Here is a 24,331-nt window from a genome sequence, read left to right as displayed (position 1 = left end):
ATGTATTCCACCATTCTTCCAAGGAGCTGAGACCAGCATACATAGTTAAGTTTATTCTCACAACCCATATTTAAGGGGACCCCTCCCCACAAATAATTTAACCCAATCATTCACTAAACCGGAAAAGGAGAACATTCATACTTCAATCCAACTTGTGTGCGTGTGTGCATGCGCGCGCTGATGGCAGTGTTTTAAACTACCTTTACCTTTCTATGTGCTTATGAACTGTATTGAAACAGTCAACTACTGCCAGTTACCTCATCTTGTATATTGGCCTACGCTGCGTGGGCATAAGTAAGGACTCCCATTACTGCAAATGAAGCTGACCTTTGGCTGAAAAACATTCCAGGGTCTCACGATACCCTGTCATTCTTAGGCATAGCTGGTACAGCCTTTTGCTGACCTCTGGAACTTCCTAAGGCAAGAAGGCCTTAATTCTTGTTTAATTCTTCAAAGGATGGCAGGCAGGGAGACCCTGCCTACTCCAGCAGCAGTAAGTTCCCAGGTGACAAAAGTTGCACTACGTAGAAAAATATGGAAATTGCAAGCATTTTCTTATTCAGGATTTGAACAAATGAGACACCTATAAAAATATTAATGAGCCTTCTTGAAGGTTTATAGACAAACACAGTGTCTACCTTGTGTTTCGTTTTAGACTGGGATACTTTTTAGGACCGCAACGTGTCTACACCTACGAAGATTAGAATCGTTCGGACAATGGTTTTCCCCGTGAAATTCTATGGATGTGAAAGCTGGACTTTGAAGAAGCAAGATATAGAAAATGAATTTATGCTTTTGAACTTTGGTGCTGGAGAAGACTTTTGAGGATACCATGGACAGCCAGGAAAACAAACAAATGGACCATAGAACAAATTAATCCAGAGTTTTCATTCAAGGCACAAATGACCAGGCTGAAACTATCATACTTCGGACACATTATGCGAAGATCGAGATCCTTTGGGAAGTCCATAATGTGGGGGAAAGTTGAAGGAAAAAGATGATGACCAGCAGCAAGGTGGATGGACTCGATCACGACAGCAATGAATGCATCACTGATAAACCTTAAAGGCCAAGCTGAAGACAGATCATCCTGGAGAGAATCTAGCTATGTGGTTGCTAAGTGTTGACACTGACTTGATAGCACTTAATCAATCAATCAATCAATCAATCAATCAAATGTCTTATTCCTTTTTCTATGTAAACTGCTTGGATAACATTTTTTGTTGAAAAGCGGTGTATAAATACCCTTATAGTAATACAGCAATCTCTGGATCCCTTGAGTAGGGACTGCTAGCATGAAGCTTAGTCTGACGACGACCTGCTATAGGATAAAGCTGATCTTGCATACTCTTCTGAGTGCTGTAACTGAGCCACCTTGGGTTTAGATGCTGTGCTTGGATAGGGAGAGCCAGGTGCCTTTTTACTGAGTTCATAGGGGATGTATTGGAAGACTTTTGTTTTGCCCAGTTTAGTTACTGTCCTTGGGCTGTTAAGTTTCTAGGGAATATAAACCTTAAGCTAGAACAAAAAGCTGCCTTAATGTTCTGCATAATAAAAAGATGTGTATTTTTTTGGTGGCGGGGAAGACACCACTTCCACTCTTTTGTAACCAAGACCACAAGCCCTTTCCCACGAGTAGTAAGAGTGCTTGCAGGGAGGAAACCTTAAGAGCTCACCTCCCCACAGATGACCGAGGGCTCCCTTTTTGGCAGGTGGATTGTCCACCCAGACGACTACCAGCACTCGGAGGGCAGGGGTGTCAGGACACATCGCCCCACATCACCCCCACCCCCCAGAGCTCCCATAATGCACTGCACAAGTGCAGGGATCCTCCTCCCTTCCCAGGATCCCTACAGTCTCCCAGCCGTGGCTGCGAGCAACCACGGCTGGCAGGTGATCACAGAAATGGGGTTAGGGGAGTGCTTGTTCTCCTAACCTCGGTTTAGAGGGAGCAGAGGCGGGTTTTCCACCGAGGCACTGCCGAGGTCGGCCCCGATCCCAGTGGTACACATGCACAAGCAAGACCATGCTGGGCTTCCTTAGCCCAGTTTTGGTTGCACTTGTGAATAGCTTCAATGTGTGGTGCCATCAACAGACAGAAAAGAACCAAGGAGGGTTTTATATCGAGAGGGCCAGTTCAGATGATACTTTCAGTGGCAAATCCCAATTCCCTATATTAAGAAATAATAAGATAATAAAGCCCAAATACAAAAACTACAGATCTCCTCTCACTGTAGCGATAGAGATGGAAAATATTAATGTATACCATAAACACATAACAAAACAAAGAGCTGGGGAGGAAATAGTAAGCTTTAGGCAGGCCAACATAAACATTTTCATTAGCAAGATTTAGCACTTGCTAATAGCCCAGCCAAGAAATGTTAAGCAATCTTCCTCGGCACAAGAAGTTCATAACATGGCACTGCCTTCCAGAGGAAGAGCTAACTCAGCAGAATGCAACAGTAAACTGGGTTTGCAACATGAACACACAACAGGTGCAGCAACGGATAATTTCCTGAATGTCCATATGGCTGACATTTGGTGATTTTCATGACAATCTTGCAAGCATTTATTTAAAAGCAGGCCAAAATGGCCCAAGACAATGTGATGGGAATTCCACAGCATCCTTACTACCAGTCTGTAACAGCGGAGAATGTTTTCTTTCAAGTAGCCCAAGTAGTTAACGTCCATATTGTGTGTATCCATTAAGTTTTGTTGCTGCTGAAGTAAAGCCCGACTCAGTTGGTCACTATTCCTCAGGACTCTCCACTGGTTTCCAATAGAGCTTTCATTGTGTTTGGCAGTTACTGGAAAATACGTTGCAATTTTTGTAACCTCTTTCCACTGGTATGGGCATAGCTCAGTGGTAGAGCATGCTTTGCATGCAGGAGGTCCCAGATTCAATTCCTGGTATTCTCAGATAGGGTTGGGAAACCTTTGCCTGAAACTCTGGAGAGTTATTGCTAGTCACTATAGTGACCTAGATGGACAAATGGTCTGACTGACAAGGCAGTTCCCTATAGACTCCTTTCTCTTTGGAGTTCTTTCCATAAAATAAGTCAAATGTGGTCATATTAGTTACTTTGGGTCTTTTGGATCTATTTATTGAACACCGCAGTGACAATAATCCCAGTAATTATATGTGTGTCATTTCACAGCAACAGTGCGGCTATAAAGCTATTTATAATGCAGTACAATTTCTATTTCTTTTGTCAGGTTCACTTTTCCTTCATTATGTTAAAACAAGAACAGGATGCTCTCTGGAAATTGGTGGATCATGGCTTCTGAGAACGTAGGAAGTCTACACAGCGAGGAAATGCTTGACTAACAAGCAGAAGAAGGTTGCCGGTTCGAATCCCCACTGCTACTATGTTGGGCAGCAGCGATATAGGAAGATGCTGAAAGGCAATGATAAACCCCTCTTGTATTCTACCAAGGAAAACCACAGGGCTCTGTGGGTGCCAGGAGTCGAAATCGACTTGATAGCACACTTTACCTTTTACTTTACCTGAATTCATGATAAACCATCTCAGTTATTTAGCAAGAACTATGATGGAAGCAAATTTGGCCAGTTGATTTTGGATACCTTATTGTAGAGGAGAGCTGGTCTTGTGGTAGCAAGCATGACTTGTCCCCTTAGCTAAGCAGGGTCTGCCCTGGTTGCATATGAATGGGAGATTAGAAGTGTGAACACTGTAAGATATTCCCCTTAAGGGATGGAGCCACCCTGGGAAGAGAAGGTTCCAAGTTCCCTCCCTGGCAGCATCTCCAAGATAGGGCTGAGAGAGATTCCTGCCTGCAACCTTGGAGAAGCCACTGCCAGTCTGTGAAGACAATACTGAGCTAGATGGACCCATGCTCTGATTCAGTATATGTCAGCTTCCTATGTTAGAGGGTAGTCCAGGCAAATTAGTCTTCACGCCCCATTTTGTAACTTTGAGCTTAGAAATACTGTAACACACAAATAATCTGAATCAAGTGCCGAAAACATAAGATTCCCAAACTTTATGTCATAGGCAAATACCAGAGAGCAGAAGTGATTAATCCCAGCTGGCATCCACTCCTCAGTTTCCATCAAAGTTTTTAGAAAACAAGTTAAAATGTGGCTCTTCACTCAGGCTTTTATATGAGAGTAGTTTGTACTGCTGCTGCTTTTGTGTTTTTTGTGTCACAGTTTTATATAAGGTTTTCAACTTTTAAATAGAAATCCTATATAATAAGATGCCTGGTGTCTGCGTCCGTGTCTTTTTCGGGTGAGACACGGACGCAGGCGCTGGCCGCCATGTTGGCCGGGTGGCGGAGAAGCGGCGGGCCAAGGAGAAGCGGCCGACGCCGGGCGGGGGGAGGAGCAGCGGCAGGCCGAGGAGAAGCGGCCGCGCCGGGGACAAGCAGCCTCTGCCGACGCCGGACAAAGTGAGGAGGCAGCAGGGGAAGCTCGGCGAGGCGGCAGCGGCCCTGGATGGTGCCGGCCCCGGCCGGAGGAGGCAGTGGGCCTGGGTGGGAGGAGGAGCAGCGGCAGGCCGAGGAGAAGCGGCTGCCACTGGGCAGCCACGCCGAGGACAAGCGGCTAACGGCGACACCGGACGGCCGGGCAAAGCGAGGAGGCGGTGGGGGAAGCTGGGCGAGGCGGCAGCGGCCCCGGATGGCGCCGGCCCTGGCCGGAGGAGGCGGCGGGGGAGGGTGGAGAAGGCTACTAGCGCCCATTAATTTAATGGGCTGAAAGATACTAGTATATTTATAATTATCTTTAATATATGCACTTTTTGTATTTTAATTGGGCATTGCTTTAGGGATGTGCCCAAAATGTATTCAGCACTGGCGGGGGTGGTACTTTAAGGTTGGGGGAGGGTGTACTCAGCCCTCCTGCCGCATTTCCCCCGCCGGCGCTCCGTTACTTGTAAGCCCCTCGGAGTGGCGTTATTTGTAAGCCCCTCCCTGCCGCCCCGTTTCCCTCATCGGCCGGAAGTGGCCAGAAGTAGCGATTGTGCATGTGCCTGTCGGACATGTGCACGCAATGGGCACACGCACGGTCGCTACTTCCGGCCAATGAGAGAAATGGAGCAGCAGGGAGGGACGCTGCCACCCCTAGGGGCTTACAAATAACGGAGCGCCGGCGGGGGAAATGTGGCTGGAGGGATTAGTACACCCTCCCTGCCCTTAAAGTACCACCCCGCCAGCACCGAACCCCACCCCACCTGAGCCAAAACGTTTTAGAGGCCTTTATAATGGCCTCCAAAACTTTTTGGGCTCAAGCCTACATTGTTTTAATTACATTGTAAACTGCTTTGGGATTATTTTAATGAAAAACAGTATAGAAATCAAACAAATAAGAGAAATAAATTCATGCTGTAGCAACATCCCAACTGAATTACTTAATACATTGTAGATGGGGCTTCAATTGAATATAGTTTGGAAACTATAGTTAGTACAAAATATGGCTATGAGGTTACTAACAAAGCACATGGAACAGATGCTACCATTGCTCATACAGCTGACTGGTCCCCAGTCCATTTCTGGGTGGTTATAGTGCTGGACTAGGACGGGGAGAACTTCACAGGGTTGTTGTGAAGAGAAACTTAAGTATGTAGTACACTGCTCTGGGCTTCTTGGAGGAAGAGCGGGATATAAAATGTAAAATTAATAATAATAATAATAATAATAATAATAATAATTATTATTATTATTATTATTATTATTATTGGCAGAAAAAGACCAAAATAATCCCAGTGGTCATTGGCGCCCTGGGTGCAGTTCCAAAAGACCCTGAAGAGCACCTCAACACCATAGGGGCCACAGAAATCACCATCAGCCAATTACAAAAAGCAACTTTACTGGGAACAGCCTACGTTCTGCGATATCTATAACAGCAGCAACAACATTGACAATAAAATTCAGCCATCCCAGGTCCTTGGGAAGGACTTGATGTCTGGATAAAACAAACCAGCCAATAACACCTGTCTGATTGTGTAAGTAAGTAAGTAAATAAATAAATAAATAATGGTTCTCGTTTTTTTCCTTTAAAGTTTTGAATGGCTCAGGATCAGGCTACCCTAAGAACCACCTTATCTCACATGAACCTGCTTGATTATCAAGATTCTCTTTAGAAGCCATTTTCCTCACCCTCCCTCCACCAAACTATAGAGGTGAGGCCTGTGATAATGTAGGGGGCCTTTATAGTTGTGGCACCCTACTAGAATGTTTTCCCCAGGAAGGCTCACTGGGTGCAGAGATAGGTTTTTGACATCTGATGAAAACACTTTCATTTTCCCAGTTTTTAGGTGCTGAATTATATATTGTTTAATCTGGCTTTCCCTCCATACCTTCACTTATTTTGTTTAATTTTGATTTTATGCATTGATTGTTGATATGTGTTTATTTTTTTAGCTGCTTAGAGAGGTTTTACCTGAAGAGAAATTTCTTAAAGAAATGCTGGACCTGCAGAGATGTGACTTGTCCTAGTGACAAGCTCCTGACAAGAGCTGCAGCATTCCAGCAAATGCCTCGCAGTATCTACAGCACAAACTGCAACCCTAAAGCTTTGTCACTCAGAAGGTAATTAACCTGTAACAACATGGGCATTATGTAACATTCAAGGTAATTAACATGGAACAACATGGGCATTGTTTTTACTTCCAGCCTAAAATGTCCCATCGCTATATCACTGAACAGTTCCTCTGCATTTTCAGTAATTGCTTCATGTAAATGACGATTCTATAATAAAAAACAAGTTGTGAGGGAATAAGAGTCTATACTCTGTATAATTTTCTTGCGGATGTTAAAAAAAAGGAATACCACTGTAATTGCCATTGTTAAAATGTTAAAAGTGAAAAAGAACAATCCCATTAGGAGTGCCTAGTGCGGCACAGTGAATTCATTTTCAGAGGCTCAATTGTGAAGGGATGCATGGATGGGAAGAGCCTCCTCCCTGCCTGTATTTAAGACCAGAGCAAGGGAGGCTTCCTTGCAAACAGGTGAAAGGCACAGGAGAAGCCACCTCCATGGTCCACAAGAAGCCACCTCCATGGTCCACACCAATGTGTCTTACTCAGCCACTACATCCCTTAATCATCCTAATGCAGCAGTTCCTTCTTTGTGCCAGCAACACCCTCTTTGCCTCCTGAAGGGAAATTGATCATTGTTGGGCTAAATGAAGGAACTGCTGGATTTATGATGATTAAGGTGAGAGCCGTAGTGGCTCCTCTGGGTCCTTTCTCCATTCCAAGATCAAGCCAGTCCACCCAGTGTGTCCTATTTGCCAATTGTTCTGAAAGCTCATGGAAGAAAGCCCTCTTCATTTTCTCAGCCAAAAGAGGACTCCCAAACCATCCTCAAGTGTATACCAAGGTACAGAGGCAACAACAATGTTTTAATCATAAGCATGCGCCTAAACAAAAAAGTCATTAGGACAAGGGTGACTGAGCAAAGTAATCATATAATTCTGTTTCAGAGTTCAGTGGTTGAAGGGGGTACAGTCCTCCTCTGTGGCTCTTACCACCTCCATTTTCTTATGGGGAGCTGACCTGTTTGAATACACATCTTGCACCAAAAGTAAGTAATACAGTGCAATTTGTCATATGAAACTGTACTGGTGCAGCTGTATGAGAGAGAGGACTGCCACCTTGATAGCTATACCTGTGAAATGACCATACAATACCTACAAATACAACAGCAACACAATACAACATTTTTGTATTGTGTTGCTGTATTTTGTATTTATTTATTTATTACATTTATAAAACCGCCCTGTCTGAAGGCTCTATTATGTTCCATTTTTGTAAAGGAAACTACAGTCCACCTTTAAACCCATCAGAGGATACACTGAGACTGATACAGGCAAAAGTGAGAAACTCCAGAGAAATTTAAGTTTGCTGGATGTGTAACTCAATGACTGAATTCAATGTTGACATAGTCAAGCTGGTACCCAATAATCTGAGCTATTTATTTTGCATTTGAGGTGTGATAAATTAAGTTACCCATCATTCAATAAAAAGATTCACATCTCACTATCAAGAGCTTAATCAACACATTTTTAACAATAAAGTCAAACAGATTTGTTGTATTGAAATACAAAGCAAGATGGAGAATATAAGTCTTAAGAACCGCTCTGCTAGATCAGGCCCAAGGCCTATCTAGTCCAGCATCCTGTTTCACACAGTGGCCCACCAGATGCTTCCGAGGAGCCCACAAGCAGGGGTTGAGGGCTTGCCCTCTCTCTTGCTGTTGCCCCTCTACAACTGGTATTTAGAGGTAACTTGCCTCTGTGGCTGGAGGTGGCCTATAGCCACTGGACTAGTAGCTATTGATAGACCAGTCCTCCATGAATTTGTTTAAGCCCTAAGTCCATTATACAAAACTTATTGCAACCTTTTCAACCCAAAATAATGTGTAGAGTTTGATCTCCCAACCTCATGGTTTTATAAACAAAAAGTGTTGACTACAGTTAATCAGGAAGCCTATCTTGCATAAACACCATTAAAATAAAATTTCAAAATGGCTTGAACACAAGCATGTTTTGATGGATTGTATCAACTCCACCCTCCCCAATTTGGACATAAATATTCTCAACTGCAATTGTTACTGGAATTGTTTGACTTAGAGAAATAAATATCAAAAGATGGGTGAGGGGGGGAACAATCCAAATAAGAATCTGCCGGGGACACCTATTTATCCCCAGAAAAAGATACATATATTTATATAGTAAAAAAGATACCTAATAAACGTTAAAGCAACACAGTTTAAAACTGGAAAAAAGGAATTTTTAAAAACACAGTAAATGATTATCTCCGAAAATCTCTCACCATCCTAAGGCCATGAACTTAACAAGATTTAAAATGTACTCAACATTCATAGATGGAACCATCCAAAGTTATATCAGATGAGTTAAATACATTTTAAGTAAAGCTTTTATGCATATGGGGTTTAAGCTGGTCATTAAGTGGTGCAGATCAAGAAGAAACCTACCCTGTGGACAAAAGGATCCCTTGCCATTTAATTCTCAAATTTCTGCTGTCAGCTTGTCAGAATAAAGGGACAACTTCCTGATCTGGCTTCCTAATGTCTTGACAGTTGGCAATGGATCAGAGTTACAGCTATGGCACATATGCTAAATAGTGTGCACAAGTGTTGATTTAAGTCTATTTAGCACCACTGAAGCCTAAGGCTGCAGGTCATAAGCCTTTGCAGTGAAGTACTTTGCAGCATAGCTCTACTGTCATCCATGAAAGTGCTTTAAAAACAAATGATTGTGTCCTAAATATAATTAACACACATACTTTGTGTTAGCCTCCAAGATGATTATTTGTCGCCAGCATCCTGTACCTGAGGAAATCATGGATTTCTAGGAGGGTCCTACTAGATCAGTCTAAGAGTCCATCTAGTCCAGTGTCCTGCTTTCCATAATGGCCAAACGCCTCTGGGAAATCCTAGAGACATGAAGTCAATAGTCATCCCTCCAACGGTTGCCCTCTCAGAAAGTGGTATTCAAAGGCATAGTGCCTCTGAACAGCGAAGTTCCCTTTAGCCATTAGAGCGAATAGCCTTGATATAACTTCCATGAATATGTCCTCCTTTAAAGCCAACAAAGCCTTTCCAAGCCAACTCAAGGGTGGCAGGCTTTAACTAATCTTGAGAGGGTATCTTGTTCCCATGGCCTTGCTTGTACAATGCAGAGACCACTGCCAATTGCTACCACTGACATGAGTTAAACAACTGCAAAGCCTAATACAATGATAGGCTCTTTAACCACTGCAGTTATAAAGCTTGCTTAGCTCAGCAATGGATTTCAGCTTTCTTAAAAAAATGAAACAAAGCAACTGGCTGTACTTTTAATATTCTAACTGCTCATGAAATCACAGCTAAACAAAATGAGAATGTCTGCAATTTTTTGTTTTTGCCCCAACTGTCTGAACAAACCATTCAGATTCTAGGCTTCATAAATGAGGGATTATCATATTTCATCATGCTATACCAACCTCATGGCCATTACCCAAGGGATAAATTCAATACTCCATCTTCATGTGATACCTTTACTTTTTCTTTTTATTACAATATTAAAAAAAAAACCTGTGTATGCGAGATTCTGGGATCATCAAGGTCCTTCCCCCCCCCCCCCCAATTTTCAGGAATGTGCCATCAAGACTATATTTAAAACCATAAAGAAGGTTAAAAGAAATGCATTTTCTTCATATAACATTCTGTGTGTCTTATTACCAATCACACCACCTTTTGTAAACGCTGAATTTTTTTCTGTAATGCAAATATATATATATATGAATATATATATTATATGTATGCATGTATGTGTTGGAAGCCCCACCCACCCATAATTAGTTGTTTATTAAACTTCTGTATTAGTGTCAATCAGCTACAGATACATATTACTTTAAGAATTAAATACATAATTGTTTAATTCAAACAAGCAGAAGGGCAAGAAGAGAAAGCATTATGTTGATGGCACATTTGGTTGTAGATTACCAAAACATTCAACCATTACAATTCAATGATTCTCTAAGTAATCAACTTGCAATGAAACATCTCTGTCGCAATTACATGTCAAAATACGCTAGATAGTTTTCTTTTACTACAATCTTACTGTAGTAGTTTAAGAAGCACTATTACAAAATGCATTAGTTAGTGTACTCTTCACAAAGAGGCAATGTAATAGTTGAGTAGAGAGAGTGTAAAGAGTGCTTCTAGAAATTTCTGTAATATACTACTTGGTAAGCAAAATAGCTACGGAACTCACAGCCACAACTGTTATGTCTACTATATTTCACTTAATTAGCTGCAGGTCCAGTGCATTCAAACTGTGCCCAGTCTCTTAAGGATGAGTTCTGCCAGCGTGAGCTATCGGAACAATTTAACACTGTTTTGAATTGAGAGCACCCCTCATTTATGTGAACACTAACTATGTAAACGTACACAGAAGAGGGAAGAAAACAAGTGTTTGCAATGGCCACTTAAGTGATAATTTCACCCTGAGGGGATGTGAAACAACTGAATTTTTAAAAAGACAAAGTGGGGAGGGGAAAGGGCGGAGGGGATGGGGAGAGAGCAAGAGAGAGTGTATAACCAACAGAGCAAACACATTAGAAAGAGGCCATGCTCCGAAGACTGTCTCAGACTGGCGTAGACTGCTCTGCTCTATAAAAGTGAATTTAGGACCTAAGGCTTGTAAGTTGTAAGAGGCCCTGCAGGCCTAGTCCATCTTCAATGTCACTGAAGTGCTTTAACCAGATATAACTTTTCCCCATGTTCACTGGTGAAGATAGGAGCCTTTTTGTAGTGTTCCACCAACTCATCCATAGTATTAAAGCGACGCTGCCCAATGCAATAGACATTGTCCACCAGCTGCACTTTGAAATGTTTGTTCTTCCCTGATGCCTTTAGTGATACAGAAAAGTCACTGGGCTGTGAAAAGAAAGGAAAGAAAGAAAGAGAGAAAAGATTAGAGGCAATACAAACATGTAAGTTTAAGTCTGTAGTTAGATGATTTGGCTGCGCTCTCCCTGACATCTGTCCCCAATTAATTGTGTTAGGAACTTTAAGAAAAGATAATTACTATTGCCATAATCACTGCACATTGTTAATGAGAGCACCCCAAAAACACTATATACAGAAATAAATTATGCAAGGGAACGAAAACATTATTTGTTAAACCAGAAACAGCCAAAAAGTGTCAAGAGGCTTCCATATGCTTGGCAACAAAAATATTGCATGTGTGTGCAGAAGCAGATCTATATACCAGCATCATGTTTGAAGTCACGGCCACAAGAGGGCCTTTCTCGCCTTGCACTGAAAGAGAAGTACCTCTCACCTATTATACACATGGCAAGGTTTAAGAGTTCATTCTGTTTAGTTTAGCCATATACACATCAGGATACACAATATCAAGTTGCAAGTATGTTAAGCTAAAATCTGTTTTGTTTACTTCATTATAAAATACATACAAGCATTTCTTCAGAGATTAGAGTTCCAGGCATCTCATTTATTTTTTCTACTCTGAATTTCTGATTTATTTTTTCTACTCTGAATTTCTTTTATTTGTTTTTATAAGGTGAAAAATCACTTGGTGAAGAGTGTAATATATAGGCCAAATTCAGACACAACACAGCAACACTTGTCTGAATTCAGATGTAAGCACTGGTCTCCTCTCTGCAGTCTGTGATATTTTATTTTAGGATAAAAATATATAAAGTTTAAAAGTTAAAAGACCAGGCTAAAACTACAATTAAAATAAGATTTAAAAACACAAATTAAGTTATCCATAAAAAGCTAAACACTAAGAAACCTACAGAGATAAAAGCAGAGGATAAGTACGAAAATATGTACAAAATATGTATGAAAAAGTATCTCTAAAAAGATGTGCCTTCAGTTGTTTCTTAAAAACATTGACAGAGGGAAGATGGTGAAGCTCTTCTGGGAGGATGTTCTAAAGTCGAGGGGCCACAACCAAAAAGACCCTATCTCTAGTTCTCGCCAGCCAGATCTCCCATTACTGGTGGAGCCATGAGCAGGGCCTGAGATGCTGAATGGAGGACCCTGACAGGTTCATATGAGCGAATGTGGTTCCCCAGTCCCAAACTCCATAGGGCTTTAAAGGTTAAGACAAGCACCTTGAATCTAGCCCAGAAACAGACCAGGGAAGCTGCAGCAGGATGGGTGTAACACTCAACAACTTGCACCTACGAGCATTCTAGCGGCAGCATTCTGGACCAGGTGAAGCTTCCGAACTGTCTTCAAGGCCAGCCCCACGTCGAGTGCATTGCAGCAATCCAATCTGGATATCAACAGTGACAAACACATACCAACTTTGGCAGGATACTAAAAAGCAATGGCCAGCTGGTGTCAATGGCAGCTTTCCTCCTGTGGGAAACACCAACTGGAAGAGACTTGACTGGGACCGGGACCATGGTCAGGCGAAGGATTAAAGCCCTTCCTCACCCCATGGGCTTTACTGTTTTCTCCCCTCACCCATGGCTGCTATTTAGTGTACACATAGTTCTAAAGGAGCCAGTGTGGTATAGTGGCTAGAGTGCTGGAATAGGACTGGGGAGACCCGAGTTCAAATCCCCATTCAGCCATGATACTAGCTGGGTGACTCTGGGCCAGTCACTTCTCTCTCAGCCTGACCTACTTCACAGGGTTGTTGTGAGGAGAAACCTAAGTATGTAGTACACTGCTCTGGGCTCCTTGGAGGAAGAGCGGGATATTAATGCATAACAACAACAACAACAACAACATGATTCACATTACAGCTAGTCTGGCCTTTAGATTCTAGTGTCTGAAAACAATACAGAGGACCAACTGAACACCAAATAACTTGTAATCCCAAGCTAATTGAGCAAAGCAGCCAGTGATGGTTCTCTCAAAGAGGCTTTGAAAGTGGAGGTTCTCATATTTAAGCAGGGGGAGAGTATCTGCCCCTCTTCATCCCAGCATAGCATCTCTCCAGTAGCTGTTCCTAGTTGTCCTTTGTGTTTGTTTTGTTGTTGTTTCTTCTTAAGATTGTGAGCCTTTTTTGACAAGGGACCATTTTCTCATACTTTTTGATATGTAAATGACTGACACCTTTTTGTTGAAAAGCAGTACATAAATAATCCTTCTCCTCCATGTGTTTTCTTTTTAAAAAATGTACTAGCTAGAGGGATACGAAGGCCAATTAGGAAGGAAAGGGGTGTCTGGCTACAGCAAGACATCTAATTCCAGGTTTATAGCCATGAAGGGTCCTTTGGTATTTTCAGACAAATGGTTTCAGGCTGAAGATGAAAGCAACAATAATTGCTATTGACAACTAATCAAGGAATGTTCTAGGCGTTTAAAATCTAATTAAAGAAAAAGAAACCAGAAAGACTAACACGAGCATTCCCCATTTTCTGGCAACAAACAGTGACTGAAAAACTATGGAAAGCATAGCATAAGTAAAGAAAAATGCAACACCAGTCACTGGAATACTATTCACTGTTTTGCTATAACTTTAGATTAGAGAGTTCAAAATCTGTACGAGACATATTATTGAAATGGAAATGTGTGTTATTGGTGAGATACGAATACAAAAAACATTTATATACTGCTTTTCAACCAAAGTTCCCAAAGTGGCTTACAAACAAACAAACAAACAAACATTCAAACAAACAAAATGGCTCCCTGTACCTACATGGCTCCCAATCTAAAAAAGAACCACAAGAGGCACCAGCAACAGCCACTGGAGGGATGTCATGCTGGGGACGGATAGGGTCAGTTGCTCTCTGCTGCTAAATAAAGAGAATCAACACTTTTAAAAGGTGCTCTTTGCTCAGTCAGCAGGGGACTGAGAGCCGGATACTGTGGCAAAGAGCAGCTACCTGAGGTAGACGAGATAAACAAGGCCAGAAGGAAGAGAGACCAGCAAGAAGGCCTGCATTTGTGTTGCACTGTGTTTCCATAGTGCTGCGATGGCCACACCAGCAAGATGTTGAGGAAAACAAAGCCCAGTGCTGTGGCCCCTTTCTATGCTGGTATCAGGGGGAGACAAGGAAAAAGGTGCCTTGGAGATGTGCCCCCTGACTAATTATTTGCAAGGACAACACAAAAAGCTGAACTTCCCTCTTCGGTTTCTCATTTGTTATGCTTTTGCTGTCGCTTGAAAGGTAGATGCTACAGAAAGACTGGCATTAAAACAATGATTATTTTCCAGGTCTAAGATTTACAACTTAAATTTACATATAAAACAGAGGAACATGACACATCTCCTTCCATCACACTATAAAATATACATCCTTTCAGCAATCTCATTTTTTTTTAAAAAAAGAAAGGCCTATTTAGTTTTTTTGAGAGAGGCACCATCAAGTATGAGGATCTGAAGATCTTGAACAGCTGCTGCAGAGTGTTGGGACCCCTCCCACACTGCAGGCTCATATTTTAAGTAACACAGGAAACCAAGAAAATTTGGGCTTCGTTGGGCTTATTTATTCTTGTTCTTTCCCACTGCAAATATTCAGCCAATTTTTTTAACCTTAAGATTGCTATTCTATATACTGTGTTAAAATGCAGCCTGAAACTAGTCCCTGCTGTCCTCCTTGAACTTGTTCCAAGAGTGGTTTTTTAATCTTTTTTAAATCTTCTGTTTATTTGTCTTTCCTGCCCCCCACCCCCCGGCTCTTGGCAGATATTCCTGCCCCTTTTCCCACTGGACATAGCTGCTGCAGTTGGATGGCTTGCACGCAATCTTTCCCATGCTTAGACCTCTAGACCTGCACACAGTGCTCACAGGCACTTTGAGGGTACCTCGGAACTACTTATTTGCTGTGGGTCAGTGCCTATAAGTGGCCTTGCCTGCACTGTAACGCAGAGCTGAACTGCATCATCAGCCCTGACAGATACTACAGAAATCTGTATGACGATATTAGGTGGTATAATGATGAAACAAACTTTACTCCGTTGCAGACAATTTGTTTTCATGCTTAAAACTACCATATTCAAAAAATGGATGTGGTTACAAATGCCCACCTAATGGCACAGCAGGGAAATGCTTGACTAACAAGCAGAAGGTTGTCAGTTTGAATCCCCACTGGTATGTCTCCCAGACTATGGGGAAGCACCTATATAGTGCACATGCGTGCATTACTTCCGCATTTGGGCACCAACAAGGGGGAAGGGGCGGCAGGGAAGACTGCTGCTGCCCCAAAGATTTTGCTGAAAACCAGAGCGCCGGAGGGGGAAAGTTACATCAGGAGAGTTACAAAAATCCTCAAGTCCAAACTCAATGGTGGGAACTCCATAACATATACCTGGGCTATACCTATTATTAGATACACTGCAAGAATAATAGACTGGACCCAGGCAGAGCTGGAGACGCTAGATCATAAGACCAGGAAAATAATGACCATCAATCATGCTCTGCACCCCCGCAGTGATGTCGATAGGCTATACCTCCCTCGCAGCTCAGGTGGAAGAGGAATGCTGCAAGTCCATCAAATAGTAGAGGAGGAGAAAAGAGGCCTTGAAGAATATATAAAGGACAGTGAAGAAGATGCACTTAAAATGGTCAATAACGAGAAACTAATAGTGTTATGAATGAAACAAAGCAGGCCTACAAGAAAGAACAAGTCAAGAACCGAGCAGAAAAATGGAAAAACAAGCCACTGCATGGTCAATATTTGCACAATATAAGTGGAAAATCAGACATCACCAAGACCTGGCAATGGCTTAAGAATGGCAACTTGAAGAAAGAAACAGAGGGTTTAATACTGGCTGCACAAGAACAGGCACTAAGAACAAATGCAATAAGAGCAAAAGTCAAAAAATCCACAACAAACAGCAAGTGCCGCCTTTGTAAAGAAGCAGATGAAACAGTGGACCACCTGATCAGCTGTTGTAGAAAGGTTGCACAGACTGACTACAAACAAAGGCATGACAAGGTAGCAAGGATGATACACTGGAACATCTGCAAAATATACAAGCTACCTGTAGCCAAAAATTGGTGGGACCATAAAATTGAAAAAATAAAATTCAGCCATCCCAGGTCCTTGGGAAGGACTCGATGTCTGGATAAAACAAACCAGTCAGTTATTAATTCTGTAAGAGAAAAACTTATCAATGAGCCCCAAAATGACTGGGTTGTATCAGATAGGCAGTTGAATCAGCAGGAAACATGGATTATCGATTTTCTCTCCTTTAGAATAAAAACAACTAGCTGAACCCACACAGATCATCTGTGCGCTAGGACTTTGTTGCTCTCCTTGCTTTAAAAGCCCTTGCTTTATTGCTCAGTGTCAGCCACCCAATCTCAGCTGCCCCCTCACCCGCCGCCCACCCCGCTGCCCCATCATCCCCTTCGCACCGCTCTCTCACTCGCCCCCTACCTGCTCCTTTCACCAACCTGCATACGGAATTTCCACTGCCCAATCACCACAGTGCTTCTGTTCTGTTACCTCAGATTGGTAAAGCACTGTGTAGGCAGGGCTTGCCACATACAACCTTAGTGTATTATATATATACTAGCTTAACCCGCACAGAACATCTACGTGCTAGTACTTGATCGCTCTCTTTACCCCCTGCCACAGCGCCCCCCCGCTCACTTCAAGATATCTCTCCACCCTCACCTGAGCAGTACTCCTGTTCCTCCTCCTCCATCTGGTTGCTTCCATCCCCCTCACTCCTCTTGATTATGGCTGCAGCATTGCTGGTGCCTATTGGCCAAGCTGCAGCCCCCTATCCCCAGAGACCTCCCCACCTGCACCCAAGCCCCGCTCCTGTTACTCCCCACAGGAGCAGCAGCAGTTGACTGGGCCCTTCTTCACGGCCACAACTGCCATGGTCACTTGTTCACCTCAGACCGCTGACAGCCTAGGCCCGTCCCATGCCTGCCTCCCTCCCTCCGCCAATGGCCTTGGTAGCTCCAAACAGCAGCAGTGGTTGACTGGAGCCTTCCTTACTGCCAATAGGAGCCACCATGGCTGCTTGTTCCCCTCAGGCTGCTGAATCCCTCGTCCTTCCTTCTCTCTCTCTCTCTCTCTCTCTCTCTCTCTCTCTCTCCCCTCCACTTGCTCTTCCCCTCTGTCTTTCTTCCCTTCCCTTCTCTCTCTCCCCCCACCTTCCTGAGTTAACAAATCTTGTTCATCTTGTTTCCTCATCTAATTCCCACAACAGCAGCCTCCTTCTCCTGAAGGAGCTCTTTCCTCCCTCACGACTCCTCTCTTTGCAGGCTCCTTCCCCCCACTCCCCACTACAATCAAGAACATCTTCTGACCAGTAACAGTTGCATTCCAACTGACCTTAACCATCACAGGCTCCTCCTCCCTATCTGCATATGGAATCTCCACTGCCCAATCACCATGGTGCTTCTGTTCACGAACTCTTGCGAGAGCTGCCACGCATGGGATTAGGAGAATTATATACACAGAAGATGAAAAACTGGGAAATATTACGAAGAAAATTCAATTCTCTCTTCTCTATTCCCAGTATCTACTACTTTACCATTTTCTTTTTAAATCAGTCTGGGAAACAGAACTGCACTTGGTTATTCTGAAGGCTATTTTAATCATCTGCAGGCTTCCTCAGAATCAAAATAATCAATAGAATCCTATTGTCAACCAACAAAGGCTGAAAAGGGAAAACGTTTTTGAATATTAACTTACCTAGTGTAATTTCACATAGAACTCATGCACTTTTTTACTGCTACAAAACAGAACTGTAGTTTAGAGATATGTGAATACCACTTTCATCTCTCAAACCCATCTATGTAAATAGACATTCCTATGTGTAGAAGAAGAGCATGCAAGCTCAGGGCCTCCCACACAATTCTGAAAGGAAAAAGGTGACTTGCTTTGCTTTTTGTGCAATAGAGAACCACAAGTTAGTGCTCCCTCCTCACTTCACCCCACAGACTAGGGTAAACCAGAAACTTCATTCTAGTTACTTGTTCTGCCAGCTGCTTTTCACCGAGCTCAAGAGAAACCTCAATCATTTCCTCATTTTGCAGACAAGATACTGTCACTTCTAGGACAACCCTTGTATAATGCATCCTCAAGTCTGATCCACTCAATCATAATGATTTTAAAATATAGCTATGACTAATCCATTCCGCATAACAACCTGAGCATTTTTTGAACAGTTGAAACTTCTTTCAATATAAGTAATTCCAGGACATAGTAAAACAAGGTTTCAATCTACATTCTCTGATCGAGTGGCTTCACTTTCCTTCTTATATTTGAACAATGGGTGTTTCTTTGCTCAACAGTGTACACTGTGCACTGATTTCCTATAACTAATGTACTAAACATACAAATACTGGATTTGCCTTCATACTAGGGGAACTCATGAAGTCTTCGCTCTACCCCAGCAAATTGCCTTTCTTAAGTGCCTCGTGGTGGCTGTCCACATCTTGCTCTGAACTTATTCAAGAGATCACAGGGCAGAAGAAATGTTGGTTGTTCCTTAGTTTGAGTATGAAGGCACATTATCAGTCAGCAGAGGCAACCGAGAATTCATGGTTGGCTGTAAGACTTTCCATGCAGTTTCCGAAACCGTTTGAAAAGCCAGTTTAGGGCCCTGGAACCACAGCTGGTCTTCTGCCAACCTTCTGTGTCTGAAATTTAGAAAGAAGCCTAGTGTCCCTCACAGTTAAGCATCAGCTTGAGATGCTAGCAAGGAGTTGTCAACAAATTTAGACAGCCTGCCCATAACTGTTACCAGTGTGTGGTTTTTTTTAATGCACACATCTTCTCCACCAATTAATCTGTGATTAGGTTTGCTCTGAAGCCTGGGAGTTACCACCCTTTGTGACTATGCTTTGACTTAATGTGGGGAACCTAACTCAATTTAGTGCAGACCTGCATATAGCCAGATTATACACTGAGGTACTGGGAAAGCTGACTGTGGATAGGATACACCTGTGTTAGATGGACACTATAAAGTGGAGACACATTCCCTGAAAGCAAAGTTAGGTTTTATTGAAGAGCAAAGATTTACAGAAAAGGCCTCAGCAAGGGTGCTGATAATGATCTTCCCTAAAGGGGTTAATGTTCTGAGAATGGCACAGTTGCCCCTAATACACATTTGCAGGTTAGCACCTAGGGAAGGATAAAGTTGAGGACACTAGGAAACAGGAGTGAGAGCGGAGGCAGGGTGGAGGGAAGAGGACAGCTATAGCTACCCATCTTGGAGCTCTACCTTGTGGTGGAACAATGAGAAGGGAGATACACTTGCCAGGGGACACTCTGGGCAGCTAGGTTTGTGGCTTGCATGGAATTGAGGAGCCCAAACACAGTGATTTCAGCTCAGAGATGTTCAGGCTTGAGAATACCTAGGACACATCCGCAGAATGTGCACTCTCTCTGGGCTTTCAATGGGATGGATGGTCAGGCTAGCGAGAGGTGGGCAAACTCAACCCTTGGGAAAAGTACCATGTGGAACTGTTATGGGCAATGCTTACAACTCATTAACTCTAAGGAGTGGTTTTTTAATATGCTAAAGACTGAGCTCTATGGGGCATTTTGTTCTGTTGTACAGTGTCTTTAGTAGTGATAACCTTTAATTTTCTGAGGAAGCTTCAGTTAATTTCCTATGGGTGTTCTCATGGACATTTCTCTTAAAACAAAAGGCCGAATAGGTGATCTCCCAAGGGAGATAATTGCACGGGGAAGGAGGGAACTGATTTTCAACACGGCTCACTTGATTTAATCTAAGAGTCTTCTCGGAGGGAGCAAATCTGTTCTTTGTTCCTTGGCTTACCTGGGTGTTTGCTCATTGAGAGAAACTGAATTTTAATCTCAGTAATTTGATGCTTGGTCTATTCTGGCACCTTCTGTGCATGCTCAAGGGGGCAGTGGTTATCAGAGTGGCATTTCCTATTCCCCTACTCGCACTGAGGGCACTTGAGAAAAGAATGACCCATTTCTTTGTATTAGAGGAATGCACTCAGGTAGAGGGAGGCTTCCTCCTCCTTACTAAAAATCGTGATACAGCCAAGACTCAATCTGGGGGTGCACTGGGGTGCCATGGCAACAGAGTCAACTAAGGGGTGAGTTACCTCCCTATTACAGAATTCAATCTCTCTTTCCCCACAGTCTAAAAACAAGGTAACACAAGCTGCATTGCCCCCCCATTAATATTTTAGAAAAAGCTGATGGAGAGCATGACACGACAACCGGAAACAACTATTCATATCTCACACTCAGCTATAAGCTCACCAGAGGATTTAGGCACCTCTACTCCATGGCACAATAGCTATAATACTATTATCTGCCTTACAGGGTTGTTGCAAGGATTACTGAGATCATGAATGCAAAGTGCATTGAACACTCAAAACTAAAAATGTTAAGCATTATAATTTTTTAAATATCCCTTATGATCCTGAAATAGTACTTTTGGGATATTAAAAATACATATAAATGACAATTTTGAATTGTTTAACTGAAATAATTGTTTTTAACTGCTACAAAAATGTATTCGCTCCCACTGGAAATCTATGACACTACCTCTAATAGACTGATATGAATATGGGCTCATTAAAGTTGCAATAGGAGAACATTTTTGTGGAAAACTGATATTATTCATAATGCATTGGAACAGCAAATTTCAGTTCAATGTATAGCCTTGCACATTATTCCCACATCTGTAAATTATATATATATTTATTGTGAATGTAGACAATGTTGCATTGTATGATCTGTTTTCAAATAAACACATACGCAAGCTAATTATAATTATTTGGAGAAAAAAGGGACTGCAAATAGTATAAGATAGCTGCATCCCACCCCTACTGAACAGGTAGCCTACCAAGCTGGTAAAAAACTTGTTGCCTGTAGGCTGAACTGGGACAATAAGATAACTTCTTCATCTGACCTCTACACTGCTGAAAAGTACAGAGCAAGCCTAGCACATTTCTCTCTTTTCCCTCTAGTGCAACTGGACATAATTCTAACACACCATGATGCACACAGCTAAGATGATTTTAAAGAACACACATAGTGGGAAAGCAGTAGACCTAGGTCTCTGCTTGCTGAAGCTACTTTGTGTTCACACATACCTGCACTGAGACTAACAAGCAAATCAAGCTTTTTTTGTATGCAACTGCTAACATTTTTACCAAGTGGCTCCCACACATGCAGTATTACATGGTAGCTTGTACAGTGATTCTAGCAGACGGGTTGCTTGCTACTTGCCTGTGGCAAGTGGCTAAGTGAAAGGATGAGTTAATGATTAAACCACAAATGATCTTCCTTCAAAGACATTTCTGGCCACCTAGGAACTGCAGATACATGCGTTCTAACACTTTTGTATCCACGGAAAACGAGTGCGGGTGTCAATTAGGCACACAAAGATACGCGGTACTGCAAATAGTGGTACTGTGAATAGTGAGGTCCACTTGTATTTGTTATTTCTTAAATCTAAAAAAAAAAATCAAAATCAAGCACCTTGCAACATTTTAAATCCTTAAATAAAGGCGACTTACCGAAGATTCACTGTCTCTGACTAGGAAGTCTCCTTCCACTCCCCTTTCGTTCAGAGCACATTCTGCCTGATGCCGAGTAACATTCCCATAATACCATTCTCTTCCAGCAAACCGTCCTGTAGCAGAGGGCCCCGTGTAGCTTATTGGAGGTGGATGGGAAGTGTTAATGGTAGGGCCGTCACTTACAATTACTACATAGTTTTTGGGAACAAGACCAATTTGCCCTCGCGAGTTTTTACATTTCCACCATTCGGGGTCGTTTTCAGGCTTCTCTATGACTTCCATGGTTTCACCTTTTTCAAAATTGAGCTCTTCTTCTGTGACAGAACTGAACGGATACAATGTCTGAACAATGTGGAGCACTTTCATAGCTTGGCCATTGCTCATAGAGGCTCCCTTCCTTAAACTGAGAAAACTTGGTGAATCTGCAGTTGCTTCCTCAACTTCCTCTACTACATAGTTTGAAGGAAACCAGCCAATCTGTCCATTGTAGCTCCCTCTCCACCAGCCGTCACTGCACTTTTCCATAACAATGACTCGAGAGCCTTTCACAAGGGACAGTTCATCTTCCCTCTCTGCCACGTAGGCAAATTTAACATATGCTGGGATGTTCAAATCATAAATCCGATCAGCGCTGCTACCATTTGATGGGTATTCTGCGTCGGTACTAGGAGTTGGTGAGGCATCTCGGGCACTTGTCTTCCGTTTTGTTTTACCCAAACCTGTTCATATTAAAAACAAAACAGAACACGCACACAAATTAACAAAACATTCAGTAAGGATGGTCATCTACAGGATGGGAACTTGTTTCCTAGATCTGTCAATGGAAGCATTAAGACACAGAATAATAGAGCTATAATACCAGAAAAGCTGTGTGGGTGGCGGGGGGGGGGGAGGGGGAGACTATCAGCACAATTTCTTTTCATCTCAGAAAAGTACAAAATGAAGATCTTATGTGCTCTTTTAGTGCATTTCCCCCCAAAGTCACTAGCAGGGGCTTAGAGCCACAAAACTGAAGGCAATGTGGAAATATTATTTTTATAATAGAATATGCAGAGTAAAAAGAACATCTTTTAAAATGCAATTGACCAAGTTCTCCTTTAATCTTAACTGCAGTAAATGTAGTCAGGAAACAGAAAACTTTAACAAAGTATAATGCTGATACAGTAAACAAACTTTCCTTTGCCATTCCATTCTGACTTCACTGCAGTTTCATGTAATAAGAAATTATTTCCCCTAAGAAATGGATTACCCCCACTCCTCTCTTTTTAAAAAGAAAGTTTTATCTGTTTTACTTTCCCATTTGAAAGATGCCACCAGAGAGGAAAAATCCACCGGCCACTTTTGTAATAACTGCATTCTGGCATGCAATAAACTTGTGTTGACTGTTGTAGAGCTGTTACAGATCTCAATTAGAGAGCAGCAGGATAATGATTACTGTGTCTAGGTTTCAAATGGGAGTCTGTACTGGGGCATCCCATATCACAGCATTATGGAAGTAGAGCCAGAATGTACTTCAGACTTTTATTCTGATTTTAGTAGTGCGGAACTGCAGCAGCCAAAGATGCCGAGTTTTGACTAATGAAACTTAAATGCAACATTCTAAAGCATAAGGTTTTAGTTATTTTGGATCTTGCAATCTCAATGAAACTTTAATACAAAAAGAAAAAACTGGTAGTATATATCAGTAATATGACTTTCACTATTCCAAACATTACTCCATTCTATACTACTGTAATGTTGAGCTAACAGAGAACTGTTCTTCATTGCTTCAGCCACTCACCATATCCTGATTTCTCAGTTCTACACCACTAATGGTAGAATCTCACATGGCATTTCAATCAGGCTGCAGGTTCAGTTCATTTGGGGTCAAGCAGAGTTCAAGTCTATTTTGCAATTTGGTATTTCAACTGTGGGGATCCCCGCCCCTGGCAAAAACGCATCCACACCTCATTTAAAATATAATCCAAAAATTCTGTGTGCTTCATGCAATACAGAATCCTATGTGGTGCTTTGGTTAACATAAAGCAGGTACTTCTGATATGCACACAGAGCAATCCTCAAAATACAGAGCCAAGAACAACATACGGCAGCATTTTAAAAATAAATTCTCTCCAAAATGTTCTCACACATACCAATTTGGTTTGATTACATCACCACTTAATTACACAGCAAACAGTTCAACTTAAATGCTTGTCTGGGGCAGATGAACATACCTGATGCATTCTGACAGATCATTCACTTGAATGACAAACAAAATGATAACTGAAACAGCAGCAGCAAAACACAAAAAGAAAATTTGCACTGGTTAAACTAATCTAAGCAGCCCAAATATCACAACAGTAAAATACATGTCACCCCAAGGGGAACAGATTCTTATTTCTAGCAATTTTAGTT

General features: G+C 42.2%; 2 protein-coding genes across 5 annotated transcripts in view; both read right to left on the bottom strand.

The window, feature by feature from the left end:
* ECRG4 (ECRG4 augurin precursor) overlaps nt 1-24,331 on the bottom strand; it is a 200,928-nt gene that overhangs the window by 80,912 nt on the left and 95,685 nt on the right. The window lies entirely within an intron of this gene.
* NCK2 (NCK adaptor protein 2) overlaps nt 7,346-24,331 on the bottom strand; it is a 112,685-nt gene continuing 95,699 nt past the window's right edge. For all 3 annotated transcript variants that reach the window (XM_053310886.1, XM_053310885.1, XM_053310888.1), the window contains 2 exons: nt 21,935-22,656; nt 7,346-11,409 (listed from right to left, as the gene is read on the bottom strand). In XM_053310886.1, coding sequence (XP_053166861.1) covers nt 11,215-11,409; nt 21,935-22,656 — 917 coding nt within the window. In that variant the 3' untranslated portion in view covers nt 7,346-11,214. The remainder of the gene's footprint in view (nt 11,410-21,934; nt 22,657-24,331) is intronic.

This window comes from Hemicordylus capensis, chromosome 3 (genome assembly GCF_027244095.1).
Source record: "Hemicordylus capensis ecotype Gifberg chromosome 3, rHemCap1.1.pri, whole genome shotgun sequence".
NCBI classification, from domain to species: Eukaryota; Metazoa; Chordata; class Lepidosauria; order Squamata; family Cordylidae; genus Hemicordylus; species Hemicordylus capensis.
Note: the sequence above shows the minus strand (reverse complement) of the source record. Positions and strands in the feature narration are given on the sequence as shown.